Source organism: Nelumbo nucifera, chromosome 2 (assembly GCF_055504915.1).
Source record: "Nelumbo nucifera cultivar China Antique chromosome 2, China Antique-T2T, whole genome shotgun sequence".
Lineage (NCBI taxonomy): Eukaryota > Viridiplantae > Streptophyta > Magnoliopsida > Proteales > Nelumbonaceae > Nelumbo > Nelumbo nucifera.
This window is the reverse complement of record NC_142650.1, coordinates 26451737-26470537: the sequence shown is the minus strand read 5'-3', so window position 1 is coordinate 26470537 and position 18801 is coordinate 26451737. Positions and strand designations below refer to the sequence as shown.

Below are 18801 nucleotides of genomic sequence, written 5' to 3'. Positions count from 1 at the left end.
CATATATAACATACACCCATATATTACAATATTTTGAACCTTGATTGGACACTGGTTAGGCTGCCCAGTGACCCTGGTTGGCCCAAGTCCCGCCCATTAAACCTGAGTTTTGGGCCTCCTGGCTTGGCCTACAATTGACCTTTCCATGGCTCAAAGCCAGTTCTAAATGCATATATGCACATGCATACAATAGTACAATGCATTTGAGCCCAGAATGTTGGGACGATTTTGCAGAGCCCCAGTGGCAATGATTTTTTGTCTTTTGTTTATTTTCATGGGACTACACAACAGCGGGTAGCCCATCCCTCAATGGCTCAATCCATGACCCCCCAAGTCTGATGTAGGCAGGATTCAATTCCAAGCCTCTGCTACAATTAGGAAGAGACTTTATCAACCAACTAGTTGTCACTTTGCATCACAAAATTAGACCCTAATTTTTCAATCATGCATCAAAAGTGAGGCAAGAAAATTACCTGGCCTTGGTAGCCTAACAGTTGACATGTAGGGTTTAAGTCTCCAAGTGTTAGAGGTGTATGCGTTTTTGCTTGTCTGCATTTTTCATACTGGTGCAAGTTAGGCGGGTTGGGTCAGGTTTAAGCTAAACCCAGTTCAATTCTAAGAATTGGATTTAAGGCCCAAACCTGAGGTTAAGCATGATCTTTTCAACTTAAGCTCAGCCGCACTAAAATTTGATACAATTAATTTCAAAAATCTGGAACCGACCTCTATAAGATAAATTTTGAGTTCTACTATAAAATTGAACCGAACCAACCCATACTCACCCCTATATAAAACTGTCGACTGGGTCGGACTGGGCTTGGGTTAACCCTGGTTGGAGGCGAATCCTCGCCTTGCCTCTTCCTTCAGCGTTTTAAAACTGGATTTGAAATGAAATTGAATCGGATTGAACCAATATTCGCTCTAACGATCCGATTAGAGCAATAGAAAATATTCCAATCCTAAGGATCATATCTGATAGACTATATTCCACCGCACTTAGCAGTATTAGTTGGACTTCTCTGTGTGTCTTCCCTCCCTCATAACTCATAAGACGAGGGAAGGCGGTTTTCGAACTGTAGAATGAGAGGAGGATTCATCAAAACCTGAGCAAGGGGAAGTCAAGAATATCAACCCTTAACCAGGTAGTTCGTTCATCTTTTGAACACTGATTTGGGTTTGAGAAATTTTGAGAGGACACAGAAATCAGTTTGCTCTTGTTCCTTCCTCCTCTTGTTTCGTTCATTTTTTTTATACATAAGGTTTTTTTTTTTCAGAGCTTGTTATTATTTTTGTTACTGAATATTGATTATTGATCACTAAATATCGGCTTTGTTTTTTGAAGCTAACTGCAAATTTCATCATGGCTTTCAATTGCATTTGGGAACCCCAGCTCCCAGTCTACGATAATCTGTTTGTTGTTATTTAGAAAAGATATGGTTGAATTCTCTTTAGGGTTTTATGAAGTGAGCTCGTCTTCTTCTCAACTCTTATCAATCACTGGAAACAACTGCATTTGGGATGAGGACATTGTTCGCCCAAATCCTGTTGAAACTAATCTGAGATGATTTCTTTTTCATTTGGCATCCCAATATCACCTCATTTGTGAATCTTTTCATTGTATGATGCATTTTAGTTTTTAGATACAAATCTTCTTCTTTGGGAATCTTGTTTATTGGTTAATGAACATTGAGTGCTTTTTGTTCAATATTATCATTTTGCTTTGTTGTATTGCAACAATTCTCTGTTTTGTGTAATTAATGAAAGAAAAAAGGAGCGGTGGGTGGGTGGCATTATCTAAGTTGCTAGAGTTCCTAAATTTTAATACTACGGGTCTAGCTTCAAAGTTTTTCTTCACATAATATCATGTTAATTGTGATCTTAATGACATTTTAACCAATGTTTCTTAAATCTCACTGTTTACCACTAAGCCATTAAAGGTCTAACAAGGATTAAAGCAGTTGAACTATCTGTTAATTAGTCTGGTTGATCAAGTCATAAATGAAATTATGACATGAAAGAATGAGAAAACATACTAATAACCCAATCTGTATCTTTCATCAATCCAGTCATGCATTAGAAGAAACATAACATGTTCAAATATCATGCTAAGCTTTTCTTTTCTTTTCTTTTCGTTTTTTTTTTCTTTTTTTTTTTTTTGAGTGAGTGAGTGACCAAATCTATCTAGGGTAGACAACAGGGAAGGTACAAAAAAAAAAACGGTTAAAATCTTATCATACAAATACAAAGAGAATACTAACCAAATTACAATTGGACCCCTGAACTAGGCATTCCCCAAATACACCATTGACAGTTGATACCAGCTCTAGCTAAACTATCAGCAAGGGAATTATCTGATTTTTGGGACCCACTTAAATGAGCAGTTCAGATTTCTTCCCAGATATTTGGCTTCCCTAACCAGAATTGTGAACTTCTAAGTTGATTCTGTTTTAGTGTGGGGTCATGAGATGACTACTTTACAATCACCATCAATTCTCATTGCCATCCAATTCTGTACTGTAGTGCCAATAGTTTGAGTCATTTTATCACTTCCAACAACTCATCCCTCAATGAGTTACTGACATCAACTGCACCACAGAAACTTATCTTGATGGTGCCAGTCGCATCCCTTACCGCATCACCATCCCCTAATTGACCAGGATTACCCATAAAACATTCATCAAAATTGAACTTAAAGCTACCTATTTCAGGTGGGTGCCAAGTAATCATTCTCCATGGACTTCCCCCAAAGAGAAGCTTCCCAATAGGAAATTACAATTTCCCCTTCCTTTGGTTTATAGGTGTTGATAACTTGGAGATAAGCTTCCCAATAGAAAATCTTGACTTTTAGAACCCAAATGAATTTCCATTGTAAAATAAAGTGTGAAGCTGGGTTTGGAGAATTTCTAGCAATTTGAGGAAATAGAATAAACATCAAAAGAACAAGGAGTCTATATTCTCTCATCTTTGCGTGAATAAAGGGATGAACACAAGGTTAATGTAATGGATAAAAAATTTGGAGCAAGGAACCTTTAATCCCTTGAAGGCAAAAAAAGAGAAAATTTGGAGTGAACTAACAATTTTGGATAAAAAAGAATGTAATGGTCAGTTAGATAGAGAAGAAAGAGAAATGAGGAAGGAAGTGCAAGCTGAATGGGAGGATGTGGTTAGAAGGGAAGAATTTTATTGGAAACAGAGATCCAGATGCCAGAGGCTAAAAGAGGGTGATGGCAATACCCGTTTCCTTCAAAGATGGGAAAATAGCAAAAGAAGAAAAAACTTTATCTCAGACCTACAAGTTGGAGACCAACTAATTTCGTACCAGGACCTCATAGTCTCTGAGATTGTTTCCTATTTCAAAGAGCTCTACTCGTCTGACAGGGTCTGGAGACCTAGCCTAACAGCTTGGGAAGGACCAAAATTATCTCAAGAAAGTAGAACCTGGTTGGAGAGGGAGTTCAGTGAGGAGAAATAAAAGCTGCAATTTTTACTTTAGATGAGGATAAGGCCCTAGGCCCTGATGGGTTTTCCTTGGCCTTTTTTCATGAATGTTGGGATATAGTAAAAGGGGATTTGTTAGAAGTGTTAGAGGATTTTTACAGTTCAGCCATCATCAATAAGGGTACCAATTCCACCTTTGTCAAGCTCATCCCAAAGAAGACTGGTTCTTTAGGGGTGAGAGATTTTCGACCAATCAGCCTCCTGGGTAGCCTTTATAAGATCATAGCTAAGGTTTTGGCAAATCGGCTGAAAAGAGTTATTAGTGAGGTAGTTGCTCCCACTCAAAGTGCTTTATTAAAGGAAGATAGATTTTTTTTTTGATCAATAACACCAACTTCATTAAATTAAAAGAAAAGAGGGATTATGGATACAAGAGAGGAGATAAAATATCTTAGCTCCCCCCAATAACAGAATACAAAGAGAAAAAATTAAAAACTAGCCCAAAAGACAGACTCCCTATTCACCCCTTGCTTTGGCCAACCCATTTGCAAATGAGTGAGTACTCCTCTTCACCCAGTTGTATTGTATCTCAATGTCCCTACACAGTCATAAGAACTGTTTCTTTTCATTGTTAAAGTTCCACAATCCATTGTCCTCTTTCTTCAACCAGCTAACCACCACCTTCGAATCACCTTCCAGGATCAAACAACTGATGTTTAATTCCTTTGCGCTTCGAATTCCTTCAAGTGCTGCAAGGATCTCAGCCCTAAGAGAGTCACCTTCTCCAATAGGGCTAGAGAATAAAGCAATAACAATCCCTTTCTTATTCCTGAAAACTCCTCCAATCCTAGAGGGCCCTGAATTCCTTACACTGCTGCCATCAAAATTCAACTTTATAAAACCCGAGGGGGAGGGGACCAAGAGGGACAAAGAGTCCTCTTGCATCTAGTAGTGGAAGCAATCTCTTTCCAGTTTCTTAGTAAGTCATCTATAGGAAAGTCTGAAAACAACTCCAAAGATTTTAGCCAGTGGGCAGCCCTTAAAAGGATTAGGTCTAACAGTTCTTCCAGGGTTCTTTCCTTGTTTGAAAAAATACGTGAATTTCTTCCTTCTCACAATGACCAACACACTGCTGTCTTAATACTCCTCCACATAGTCTTCCCTCGCTTTTTAGGCCATCTAAAAAAAGGAGAGAATAGACTTTGGACACTCTGGAGGATATCAAGAACACCCAAAGCGGGAGAAAACCCACTCCCATACAGTTTTAGCAACTTTACAAGAGACCATGCGGTGGTAGCCGGATTCCCCATCAGCTTTACAAAGAGCACATCTATTAGGAAGTAGACAATAGTTGGGTCTTTTTCTTTGAAGTAAGTAAAATGTGTATTCTTTCTAGGAAAATTTCCCAACAAAAAAAGCCAACCCGAGGAGGAATAGGCCCGCTCCAAATTTCTTTAGTCGGAAAGGACAACCCAAAGGGGACAGGAGGCTGAGTTAAGGTTTCAAAGAATGGAGCACAAGAAAAAGTACTAGAGCTAGAAGGGGTCCAAAATTTGGTGTCTTCCTTAGCAGGATTTAGGAAGACATTCTCAAGGGAGGCTAGCAAAGTTAACAAGATGTCCATGTTTGTATCCCTAATTGCTCTACGCAGGCCAATGTTCCACCCAAAGCCAAAAGTGGAGTCTGAAGGTACCAAGAAAGAAGAGATAGGTTCATTTTTCAAATCTGATAGAGCATACAAGGAAGGAAACTAGTCCTTCAGAGGTGAATCCCTGACCCAAAGTTGTTCCCAAAATTTTATTCAGTTACTAGAGTTTAGACCATACCTGATCCAAGGGGAGAAAACTGGAAGCAAATTGTGAATGGATTTCCAAGGAGAAGCAGCTGTAGCCCGTGCCATGATTCCAGGATCCTAGCCATTGTCTTCCAGCCCATGTAGCTGGCCACAATCTCAGTCCACAATTTATCCCTTTCCAATGAAAACCTCCACAACCATTTCCTCAACAGAGCCATATTCCTTTTCTTGAAGTTACCAATCCCAAGACCTCCTAGTTTTTTACACCTAGTGACCACCTCCCAAATCACCCTATGATCTCTCTTATCCTCTCCAGGCTCTCAAAGAAAATTCCTTATTAATTTTTCCAAAAGATTGGAGACCTTTGAAGGGATCTTAAACACTGTCAGATAGTAGACAGGGAGGTTAGCTAGGGTAAGACCTAATGAGAGCGACTCTCCCACCTAAAGAAAGATACTTTCTCTTCCAAGCCGCCAGCCTCTTCTCAAACCTCTCCACTATCGGATTCTAGAAGCTTATATTCTTAGGATTTGTCTCCTAAAGGGAGGCCTAAGTATGTCAAGGGCCAGTCCGAGATTGCACAACCTAGCTCACCTGCAAATTCCCTTAGGCCTCTTTCATCCACATTCACTCTCACCACACAATTCTTATCAAAGTTCACCTTGAGGTGTATTGGTAGCAAATGAGATTGTGGAAGATAGGAAAAAAAAAAACAGCCAAAAAGGGGTGGTCTGCAAAATTGACATTGAAAAGGATTATGATAGGTTGGATTGGAGTTGCCTATGATCTTAGGTGGTGTTTGATAACGCTTTACAGACCCGTTTGGTGTTGCTTTTGAAAATTGGTCTGAATTTTGTTTTCAGGTCTTAAATTGAAAGCTCACGGCCTGACTCTTAGCACGCTCAGACACGTTTCAGAGTTAGCACAAAGTCGAAATTACACCCCCCCAATAATTTTGAAATGATGTGATTTTGCCCTTGTTTAACCCCAAGCCTAAAAACCTAGCTCATTTGTGTTTTCTCTCTCGAACAGGAAAGAAGATCGCCGTTACTCATTTGAAGATTGCTCCAGGTATGTTTTCATGGTCGCAACTCTTTCTTTTCTCTCCTTTTTGTTTCTTCGTTGTCACACATCTAATTTCTCACCGTATTCTTCATTTTTTAGGGGTTAAAGTAGCATCCTCACGCCGGACTCCTAGCCAACGGTTAACAAGTAGCGAAGGTATCTTCTTCTTCTTCTTCAAACGACTGTTCATAGGAAACCTAGTTCAGGTTTTTTATTTATTTTGATTTGTTTACAATTGTTTGATTTGTTTGAGATGGACCAAACTACATTTTGATTTGTTTATCATGGTTGTTTGATTTGTGTATATTTATTTTGATTTGTTTGAGATAGACAAAGCTGCATTTGTTTATCATGGTTGTTTGAGATAGACCAATCATAGTCCTCCTCCTAAGAATCTAAGAGGTGCCAAACTTCATATTGATCCCACCAATTCTGGGTTGTGGTGGAAACACAAACAGGGTAAGGATCTTCCCACTAGTAACCATTGACACTGAAGTCCTTATAGGAGGAGACAAGGGGAGCTTTCTTCCAATCTGTCTTATCAAGCCTACCCCTTGTTGCCCAATTGTTTGCATTCCATATAGAGGTGTAAAATGGGCTATGCTGGACAGGCCAGGCCGTGCCTCCCTCCCCTGTGATATTTTGGGGGGTCGGCACGGCAGGCCCACGACCCGAGCCCACGCGTTCCCGTGCCAGGTTAGGCTGGTCCGTGGGTTGAGCCTTGGACCAAGTCAGACCGTGGACTGGGCCAAAGTTATTTATTTAAAAAATTGAAAAAAACTTAAAATTTTAATTTTATATGAATTTTGATGTATACAATTGCTTATATATACAATAGTTAAATAAAGTAGTATAATAAAATTGAAAAAATTGTTTATTTTATTAATATGTTATATACTATACATTATTGTATAATTATAATTTATATAATATATTATATATAAATATATAAATATTATGTATAAAATATATATGGGTCGTGCTGGGCTGTGCCAGCCCGCAGGCCACGGGCGGCATGACATGGCAGTGCAGGCCGTGCTGGCCCAGCCTGCTGACCTGAAACCCCAAGCCCGACATTGCCCATTGGCCCATACAATCGTGCCGGGCCACGGGTGGCACGGCCCGATTTTCAACTCTAATTCCATATACATGAGAAGATCCACATGGACTTCTCATTAGGGAAAATTTGTTTGATTTCTGTGTTCTTATACACCCTTATGGGCACTCTGTCCACAAAGAATCTGTTAAACAAATAAAATGAACATCCTATAGTTTGCTACACTGTTCAGAATATTTTTTTTTTGATCAATATACACTGTTCAGAATATAATTAATCGATCTTAGAATTTTGAGGAAAACCGTTTGGTTAAAGCCCATTAACCAAATTCTACAGATCATGCTTGGCAATGCTTACATATTTTATTAATCTGCAGTACTGTAGTCTAGTAAGCAGGTTCCCTGTAGACTTGTTGACTTGAACGAATTGTTTAGTTAAGAAGAAAAGGTTGAAGTACTTACACAATTTGATGGTGCAGTGAGCTATTTTCTTGAAGTATATTTGTTTTGGTTTGTTTATCATGGTTGTTTGATTTGTGTATATTTATTTTGATTTGTTTGAGATAGACAAAGCTGCATTTTTTGATCCTTTAGAGGGGCACTCCCCACCCAGGTTTGTTCCCAAAATTTTATGGAGTTATCGGAATTCAAATCATACCTGATATTAGGGGAGAATACTGGTAGCGGGTCATGAATTGCATTCCAAGGAGAATTGCTTGTGGTCCTAGCTATGATTCCAGCGTCCCATCCATTATGCTCCAGCCCATGTATACTTGCCACTATTCTAGCCCATAGCTTCTCCTTCTCCATAGGGAACCTCCACAACCACTTTCCCAGAAGATCCATATTCCTTCTCCTAATATTCTCATGCCCTAAACCACCACAAGTCTTACTCCTACACACTATCTCTCAGCTAACTCTATGATCCCTCTTCTCCTTTCCCGGCTCCCACAGGAAATCTCTCATCAGCTTCTCCAATCTGTTAGAAGCCTTCACTGGGATTTTAAACACCGACAGGAAAAAGATGGGTAAGTTAGCAAGCGTGGCCTTAATTAGAGATTCTCCCACCAAGAGAGAGGTAGTTTTTTTTCTAGGATATCAGTCTTTTTTCAAACCTTTCCACCATCGGGTTCCAAAGGCTCTCTCGTAGGATTATCACCTAATGGCAACCCTAAGTAGTTCAATGGCCACCCCGAGACTTTACACCCTAGCACTTCAGCACTCTTCCTGATCTCTCCCTCCATATTCGCCCCCACTACACAGCTTTTCCCAAGGTTAACCTTCAAGTTGGACATTTGCTCAAACAGTTGTATCACCGACTTCAAGTTCCTGATAAAGTTCACATTACCGCCTTCACAAAATAGAATCGTGTCATTAGCAAACTGTAAGTGAGTGAGGGGGGTTTCCACCCTCCCAACTCTCCAGCCTCTAATGAGCCCCCTAGAATCTGCTCTGTGAATCAGTTTCCCCAGTACCTCTGCAATTAGAATGAACAAGAAAGGAAAGAGGGGGTCTCCTTGTCTTATACCCCTATTGGCTGGAAAGAAATCTACCAATGTCCCATTCACTAGCACTAAATAATGACAATTCCGAACACAACCAATGATCCACTTACACCGTCTAGCCCCAAACCCAACTTTAGTCAAAACTTTCTTCAAGAAATCCTAGTCCACCAAGTCATAAGCCTTTTCCAAGTCCAACTTACAGACCACCCCCTTCTTCTTATCCCTCTTAAAGTTCTTCACACTCTCATTAGCAATTAAAATCTGATCAGTAATTTGTCTTCCACTCACAAAAGCTCCTTGATAATGTGCAATGATATTTGGCAATACCTCCTTCAATCTCAACGACAACACTTTTGCAATGACCTTATACAAGCTATTTACCAAGTTAATTGGTCTAAAATCCTTCAGGTGGGATGCATCTTTCTTTTTTGGAATTAAGGCTATAGATGTAGAGTTCACACCCAGATTGACAATTCCTCTCCTGAAAAACTCCTCAAACACCCGCAAAAGATCATCTTTCAAAATATCCCAACAGTCCTGATAAGCCATTGTGAACCCATTTGGCCCTGGAGCTTTTGTTCTATCCATAGAAAACACAACCTCTTTGATCTCTTCCAAACTAAAGCTTCTACCCAACCTTCTCCTGTTCTCTACCCCTACATCTGGCCAATCCAATCCTTCTACCCACACCCTTCTACTCACAGGCCTTCTTAGAATGGATTTGAAGTGCTCCACACAGGCCCTGACTATCTCCTCTTGTTGTATCAACTCAACTCCATCTACTACCAATTTGGAGATAAAGTTCTTCCTTCTCCTGCCATCTGCCAAAGAGTGGAAATACCTAGTGTTTTTGTCTCCCTCTTGCAGCCATTTACACCGAGATTTTTGCCTCCAACTAATTTCCTCCCTGTGCAGGCAATCCTCTAACTGTTTTCTCAAACCTCTCCTGAGTTCATCGTCTTCCTTTCCAAATTCTCCCCTTTCTTCTTTAGAGTCAAGGCTTTCAAGTTGATCCATCAGAGCTCCATTTCTTTCTTCTATCCTCCCAAACTCCACCAAATTCCACTCCTTGATTTTTGCTTTCAAGAATTGTAGTTTCTTATGGAATCTCATCCCCTCTCATTCCACTATTGGGTTACACTCATACCACCACTCCCTCACTTTGTTAGTAAATCCTGGATGAAGTCACCACATATTTTCAAATCTAAAGGGGGTAGGACCTCCACACCTTCTTTCCTCCTTACATACCACTATGGACCAATGATCCGAGGTCACCCTTGGGAGAGTTCTAGAAGCCAAGGTTCCCCAATGTTCTTCCCAATCCAAAGAGAACAGGAATCTATCTAGCTTAGAGCAAATGGGTCTAGATTGGAGATTTGACCATGTAAATGTCTTATGGGCTAGGGGAATCTCTTTAAGCTCAAAGGCACCCACAAAACTGTTAAACTTCCTCATGCTTTTTGTCACCCTCTGATTAACCTTATTGGATTCCTCCGAGAATCTGATCACATTGAAATCCCCACCCACGCACCAGGGCCCATCCCACAACCCTCTAACATCAGCCAATTCCTCCCACAACTCCTTTCTTTCTCTATAGTCATTCGGTTCGTATACATTTGTGAGCACCTACATATAATCATCCTCTTGCTGCTTAAACTTCATGGAAACCGAGTACTTTCCGATCAACTCCTCCAAACCTTCAACCACATCCCTCTTCCACATTGTTACAATCCCCTTGGAAGCTCCCCACAAGAGCAGCCACCTAGCTAATCCCCCTAGCTTTCCAAACACTCTTTGCCCATTTGTTATTAAACTCTATTCTCTTAGACTCTTGCAACAACACAATGTTTGGGTCATACCTCCTTATTACCTCTTTTATTGTCGGTTTCTTCCTTGCACTCCCAATTCCCTCGCATTCCAACTAAGAATCTTCGTTTCGCTTCTTTTTTAAACCCCTTGGCACCTACCCACTACTTTCCCCCTTTCCTTCTATCTCCTTTTACCCCGAGCTTCTTGTCACCTTCTACATCTCTCTTCAGTCTCTCTACTTCACTCAATCTCCTCTTCTTTGTTCTGATCTCCTTCCTCTTCTGTAAGCTTTCTTTCAACACATTCAAATCTTCCAACCTACAACCCAACTTCCCTACAAATTCTGCTATCATGTCTTCTCTCACCGAGTCCTCCACCCTGTCCTTCCTACAGAATCCCCTCCATCTCTGTCCACCTGCCCTTTCTTCCTCTCCTCTGGTCCCACCTCTCTTCTTTCCTCTCCATCCATCCTTCCTCTCCTGTTACCTACCTCTTTCCCTGTTCTCCCCTCGTTATCCTCTCCATCTCTACCCTCCTTCCCTTCCCTCCACTCCACCGACCCCTCCCCTCTTCCTTCCTCCCCTTCCCTCCTCCAGATCAACTTTCTTTCCACTTCCTTAAACACTCTTTCAATGATTTCCCACACTTTTTCACTCCTATACCTTCCTTCCCGCACCTTCCCACTTTCCTTCCTTCCCCTCTCCCCCTCCTTGGAGAGCCCGCCAACTAGCTCGGCTGCATATTCATGGGCTACAGGACATGAAATAGGAACGGAATCTGGAACCAAAGACACAAGAGACACATTAGTAGCAAAAACTGAATTCACTTGGTTACCTGGGACTGATGGACTGGCTAGAGAAGGACTGTTACCGGCCTCCCTCTCTTGTTCTAGAGGTTGGTAAACGTCTATCTCCCTGAGTTGGTTGGAAAGTACTTCTGTCCTTTGGTCACCCTGGTGATATTTCCACCCTACCCCTGGTTCACCCCTAGATGGTGTGTTCCTGCTCTGCTTCCAGTTCTCCCGGTTTGCCCCTTCTATTATTCCTTGCACACTCTGTAGTCTTGGGAATGAGTTAAGCCGATTACAATCTTCACCCTGAAATAAGCTTGCAATATTCCACCCGTCCATGTCACCTCCAACACAACTACTTTCATCATTTACACTGCCCATGCTAGTACCATCATCAGAAAAGTCCTCCGATTCTTCTTCTCCTTCATTGCACTGTACCCAGCCTTCATCCTTCTCTTCTCTCTCTTCAGTTCTTTCCCTAGCGTATCTTGGATTTGGCCTCTTTGAGGAGCGTTGCAAGGGGCTAGGCTCCTCCAGACTTCGTCGGGGAACCCACTGCAGATCCAACTTCTTCTCCATTTTCCGCCGCTGCACGCATTCCCCCCCTTCTCGCGACTTGGGACAATGATAAACCATTATCATCGTCTATCAGCGTTCCAAGAAGAGTCCCCATACCCTGACCCATGTGACATTTTAAGTTATCACGTGGGCCCTTCAAGTGGAGCCTCCTTTCGGTGTTACACCCACCTGACCCGCCCGCGTGACCTTTTATGTTGTCACGTGGGCCCTTTCCTCTGTTTTCTGTTTTTTTTTTCTTTTCTTTAATCATTTGGCTATAGAGTAGCGGGCATCCGAGTGCTTGTTGAAGCCGGTAATGAAGCATCTGCCGAACTGGCTTCTCTGCAACTATTTGGAATCCGCCTAGATATGCCAGTCTTCTCCTTGTGTTTTGATTGTTAACCATTCAGAGAGAGAGAGAAGACCGGTTAGGATTTTCTATTTGAATGCACTACTGATAGTGATAGTATTGGTTTCATTTCGATCTCTTTTTCTCTCTCATAGAAGGTCGAATTCTGTTTGAATAAAGTAGCTAATAAATCAGGCATCCTATTACATCTTTTTCTTTCAGTCATTTTGTTACATTAGATTGTTATGTTTGTTTTGCTCTGAGTCGATCTGAATCTGAGATCTGATGGGTTTTGCTATTTAGAATCGGATTGTTATATTGCAGATTAAGTACTGTTTAGTTCTTCATTCTGGTTGTTTAGATCTGTTAGAATTGGATTATCTTTTAGTTTTTTTTTTTTTTGGGTTTTTAGCTTGTGGTGCTGAGGTGAAGGATTTTGGGCTTGCTGGTTATCTCATCTTCCAAGCTGTAAAAAGTAATATAATAAAAAGCAGGGATAAAAAAAGGGAAAGGAAATAAAGCATGAGGATAGGGATGAAACATTGAAGCAGAGGTGATCTTTTAGTATGTTGACAAAATGGGAAAAGTGGTCAGTCAAGAGGAGCAAATTAGTCCAATCATCAAAGGAAATAATGAAAAAAAAAAGTAAATTGGGCAAAGGAGAGGAGAGTTTAGTTCAATAAATTCAGCTATATTTAGGTGATAAGGGAAATGAGTAAGTGGAAAGTGATACAATAATAAAAAAATGATGTAAAAAAATATATAAAAATCAAAAAATCAGAAAAGAAAAAAAAAAGAGAAATAAGTAAAAGTAATTCCGTAAAATAACAATGCAATTTGAGTTCCATAAGAGAATAACACAAACAAATGATAAAAAAGTAAAAAAAAAAGATAAATAAAAAAATAATAATAATTAGGGGAATTCTCTTGTGGTGATTTGTTCTTAGCTTGTTTTGCTTTCTTCTATTATTGATGTTTCTAGTTTATTTAAATGAGTACTTATTTGTGATTGTGCTTGTTTGGATTTCCATGTGAGCCCCACCTAATTGGACCTAAGAGAGGGGTGGCTAACCCCTTCCCTCTCCCATCCAAGTCTTGCCTAGACTGGTTAGCTGGTGCATCGGGCTTTGGAGTCACTATTAAAACAAAAACGTTTTTGAAATTCATTCCCGGACGTCCCATCACCTCCATTTCCTAAAACTGATAGGTGGCGAATCCATTTCAATCCAAGTCAGTCGTTATCCAACACTCACAAGGATCATATCTAATATGTTGAAAAAAAATTGGTAAGATGGTCATGAGAGCCTTCCAAGGGCTCCTATTAGGTTAGATTCCAACAAGCACCTGAATTTCACCCATTGGAGTTCAAACCATGAATCCATTTAGGTATTTCTCTCAATGGGAAACCTTCATAACTAATTTCCCAAACCCCTCTCTCCTTATTGTTTGTTACATTCTTTGAATTTAATAGATGACTTCTTCCCAAAAGAAGCCCCTAATGATTTTTTTCCCAATTTTCTTTATCAACTCGGCCGGTGCTCTAAACAGGGAAAAGAAGTAAGCTGGGAGGGTTATGTAGATTTGATGAGAGTAATGTCATGCTAAGTTTTAGGTAAAAGAGCATAAAAGGTGATAGTTTTTAGACTAAAAAATGGTCGTCTTCACATGCTCAAAGTTTTTGGTGTGTGGATAGTGACCTTCTCTTTACTAGATTTGGAAGCTGTACACTAGATACTCGTGGGTTTTATTTGCTTTTAAAAAGCATGCCTTATACACTAGATATCATTGTACTATTGTTTTCATAAATGTGTTGTGTATGTTTCTTTATTTCCATCTGGTGATAATATGTATTATTTTCAGTATCTGGACATGATAACTGATAGATCAATGAATTTTATCTTCAGCAGTCATGAAGGTAAGGGCATCTGTGAAGAAGCTGTGTGAATTCTGTCGGACAGTTAAACGTCGTGGAAGAGTGTACGTGCTATGCACAGCCAATCCCAAGCATAAGCAACGGCAGGGAATATCAACATTTGCATGCGAAGGCTCAGTGCCATCTCTGTATGTATCTACCTATTCTCTCTTTGATTTCAAGGTTTGAAGTGGAACCATTACTATTTATAGTGCAATATTCTTGTTCCTCTCTCTCTGGGTCCTTCCTTTAGTTGCTGGGTTACCTTTCATACTTCATATTAGGACCAATAGTTGATAATCCGAGATTCCCAACCATCCAGCATATTCTTCTTATGAGACCATTTGGTCGCTTCTCTTCACCTCAAAGTTTATATTTATCTTTTGCACTTCAGGGTGAAAATAGCTGATCAATATGAATTGATCAGATTTATTCATCAAAAAAAAAAAGAATTTATCAGACACATTTCCAACTAACCAGTTGGTAAAATCTTTATCTTTGTTCTTTGTATTTGTGGTATGCGACCCTTCCCATGGGGTTTATGTAGAACCTTTCCCGAGGAGGAAACTTTCACAGAAATGGAAAAAAAGATGGCTGGACTTTGGGGAGTAGGTTGGGACTACATTAGGATGTCAAACCCAACTCTTACGCTGTGTTTGGTTGCAGTGCAAATTTATTTATACAAGTACAAATGCATGGGAGTCCAAATGTAAAAAATGCAAATTCTTGTTTAATTTTGTTTTAGATTTTACTTTATTCTGCTTCATGCTTTAATTTATTTCATTTGTACTGCAATCAAATAAAATAAGCTAAAATTTGAAGCAAAAATAGGCCAAAATTTACACTCAAATCATTTGCACTGCCATGGTTTTGTATCAGTGCAAATTTATTTGCATTGCAACCAAACACAGCCTTAGGATCAAATCTCCCCTCAACATTTAACAACTCACTCCCCCCCCCCCCCAATAAAAAGGGAAAGAGAGGAAGAAAAACCCTCAAATGAAATAATTAGTCCTGTTCACATTCTCTCTATCAAAAAAAAGATGTTCTCATTGTTCTTTGATATGTGGTGTTGTGCCAAGTGCAGAGAACTCTTTTCTATCTGATATGATTTCATGGATAACTAACTGTAACTTTAAGTGAATCATCATCATCCACGCCTTATCTCAACTATTTGGGATTGGCTACATGAATCCTGCTTCACCAATCCATTCTATTTAAAGGCATATCCACTGTTAAATTATTAGTGCTTAAATCATTCCTTACTACTACCCATGCCCTTTTTGGTCTATCCTGAGCTCTTTTAGCCCCTTCATGTATAACAAATTACTTCTTCTAACCGGCACAATTAGTGGTTTTCTATTCACATGCCCAAACCTTGTTAGTCTACTCTCTCTCATTTTATCACCTATTGGAGCTACTCGTAGGTTCCAAATGATAACTTCACTCATGATCCTATCCTTTCTAGTTTTTCCACTCATCCATCTTAGATTTGCATTTTTGCCACATTCATTTTCTGGACATGTTTCTGAACTGCCCAACACTCTTCTCCATACAACATAGCCCTCATAACTGTTTTATAGAATTTTCCTTTTATGTAAATTTATCAGAAACTGCATCATGATGCTTGGAATAGAGAAGACAGACTTAAGCTCCCTATTTCTTTTCTTTTTACTTGCAAGATGATTTAAGGGGTGTTTGCCAATATGTATGATATTTTCAATGCAAAAAAACAATTGCCACATCAGCAAAAACAATATGAATTTGCTGATGTGGGAGTTCTTTTTTAGCTTTTAGAGACAATATTATACATATTGGTGAAACAGAACAGAATGGCTAAACATGATTTATGTAGCTGATCCCATATAGTTGGGACAAGGCTTAGTGGTGATGATGAAACAAAATCTTACATATTAGTGAATACCCCATTCTTATTGTTTTTCTTTTCAGTTCTTGATCATGTGTCCATGCTTTGTGGAATTGAGTTCCAAATTCCCAACTCTGTAGCCATAGAATGAATGACTTGTTTTAGATTGTTGATGAGGCTGCGATCCTCATTGGGGTTTCGATGGTTGGGTATTGTAAGCACCTCTACAGTCGATAGCAAAAATAAAATTCTCAAATTATGGCTTGGTTATTCTTATGGACAATATGGTTTCTTTACCAGGGTGTCTCTGTATGTGAACCATGGATGTGAAATAATCTTTTGATTTAGGAACTTGTTTATTGTGGAGATTTTGATACAGGTCCTCTGAGATGAATACCAAGCAAGAGATTTGTCGGAGTAACAGCTCACCAGTAGGTTTGGCAGCTCTGCTTCACAAAAAGCAATTTCCATCGCTAATTTTTGGCTGGAGGGCTAGTCTGGCTTCTCTTCTGCCAAAACAGGAAAATTAATCAATAACCATTTCATGTCATGCTGGAATCTTGTCTATTGTAATATGAGCTGGTTACTTCGATATAGTCACCCTTTGGGTGAGCCAACATGTTTCTTTATTGACTTCGTTTTACAATTATTTCTTTTGAACAAGGTACAATGATGCTATTAAACTATTGGTAGGATGCAATTATGTCTTGGAGGATCAATGTGGAATTTTTGCCATTTTTGCTTTTTCTTTTTTCCTCTATTGTCTTCTCTTTTATATGGATATCTTGTTAAAACCATTGCCCAAGTTCCATTTTAAGAGTTTGTATGACTGAGTTGTCATGGGTCCATTGAAGTTAACTTTATAAACATTGGTGATAGCACTCCTAGGGTCATTGTTGGGTTGAGTCAGATCCGGGTCAGAACTCAGAATGCAAAAAGACATAATTAGCCACCTGCGATTTTGACCAATGTATGAATTATTTTTCGAAATGATGAAAGTGGGAACCACTGTTTATTCACTAAATGACCTGAAGTTCCAAAGAAACCAGTTCGGCAGTTCCTCCCGCCGATGATGTCAAGCAGAATACATTGCTGGAAAAGTTGAAATCGATGAGTCACACACCAGACGGTGTTGCACGAATATCTTCTTCGTGTATTTTGGAAGAAATCACTAGAATAAATTGCATCTTCTGCTAGTACCCCTTGTTTTTAACTCAACTGTTGTCGGAGAAGACGATCTCTTGTTGTTGACGCCGGAGGAGACAACCAAGGTATGGTTTTTTTACTATTTTTTCAGAATAAGATCAACATGAACAGAAGCCACAGCACAATCTTTGGCTCCACCCTCAGTCTTTTTCCTTGCCCTTCTAACTCTCTCCTCCGCCTCCACAACCGAGACCATTCCATTTCAAGAGCAAAATCACAGCCCCCTTCTCCTGAAAGCAGCCAACACTCACTCCACCGAGTTCGTCCCTATGTACCTGAACTGGGGAACCAAGAGAAGATGCACAACAAGGTTGGGGTTCGGGCTCCTGTGTCAGAACTATGACTCCATCTTCCTGTGGCTCACCTTCTAAGAGCGGCTCACCTTCTAAGAGCCAATGAAGCTTCCCACTGGCTGGTTGAAAGCAAGGGCTCAAACATGATAAAACTCACCAGGATCATCTGCAACATTCCTATGATTCAAGCAAGCGAACTTCGACATCACCCAAGTTGAAATATGTGATGAAAGATAATTCATACACCTTTGTCATTGTATCAAAGATAATTCATACACCTTCGTCATTGTATCAACCATTGTATCTTTCTCTCGAAACTAGTTTGAGCAGTACCCTTCTTCGCCACTTTTTGATGCAGTGGGGACCAGTTTAACTCACCGTCGGTCTACTCTGCAAGTGGGAACCGGTTTCAAGAGAAAGATGCAATGCCCTTCTTCGCCACTTTCTGATGCAGTACCATTGTATCCTTCTCTTGAAACCAGTTTAAGGGGTACCCAAGTTGAAATACGTGATGCAATACCCTTCTTCGTCATTGTATCAACTAGTTCCTAATTGAGTTAAATGGTGAGAGTAGACTACAGTCGAAGATAGACGACTTTTTCTTTCTCTATTGCTGCTATCAATTAATCAAAGTTTAGCGCTGCGGGGTGGAGGAAGAGGTGTTCACCTATCCGTTTAAGTCCGACTTCCGACGTCAGAAATAGACGGCTTTATTGCTGTCCCAAACTTGTATTTATCTCTCCTAAGAGTTTCAGAGTAGACTATGATCAAAGAAAAAGGGTAAAATGGTTCGAATATTACCATAAAAGTTAGTTTTGGCATTATGAAATTATTTAAACTGCATCTGATCTCACGTGATGGTCTTGACTGATGGTAAATTAACGACATGTATTGGATTGTTGCAAATTGAAAGTTCAGATACTAGATTGTCATAAGGCCTAAATTACAAGGTACTTATCAGGAATTTCCCTTTCTTTTAGAAGATTTGGGCTTGTGATATTTATCGATAAAAATTGTTTTAGGTGTGCAGCTTTGAACATGGCCATCTATGAGAGACTATTAAGCATTGAACATGACCACATGTCCTAAATCTTAGTATTTACTATTTACTATTTTGATGACCCTGAAAATTGATATGTATTGGTACTTTGAACCATG

General features: G+C 39.8%; 1 protein-coding gene across 12 annotated transcripts; it reads left to right on the top strand.

Annotated features, from left to right (window-relative positions):
* The first annotated feature begins 1018 nt into the window (after nucleotides 1-1018).
* Nucleotides 1019-16891, top strand: LOC104595385 (uncharacterized). 12 transcript variants are annotated; one of them, XM_088899460.1, is made up of 6 exons: nucleotides 1051-1142; nucleotides 6097-6151; nucleotides 6266-6304; nucleotides 6398-6454; nucleotides 14273-14426; nucleotides 16524-16891. In XM_088899460.1, exons 5-6 carry the CDS (start codon nucleotides 14275-14277, stop codon nucleotides 16672-16674), a joined length of 303 nt encoding a protein of 100 aa, XP_088755586.1. In that variant the 5' UTR covers nucleotides 1051-1142; nucleotides 6097-6151; nucleotides 6266-6304; nucleotides 6398-6454; nucleotides 14273-14274; the 3' UTR covers nucleotides 16675-16891. The 12 variants fall into 12 exon arrangements, with proteins under 12 accessions (XP_088755591.1, XP_088755590.1, XP_088755588.1 ...); XM_010256095.3 differs by having other exon boundaries at nucleotides 1052-1142; nucleotides 14270-14426; XM_088899463.1 differs by having other exon boundaries at nucleotides 1052-1142; nucleotides 6097-6162; nucleotides 6407-6454.
* The last annotated feature ends 1910 nt before the right edge of the window (nucleotides 16892-18801 follow it).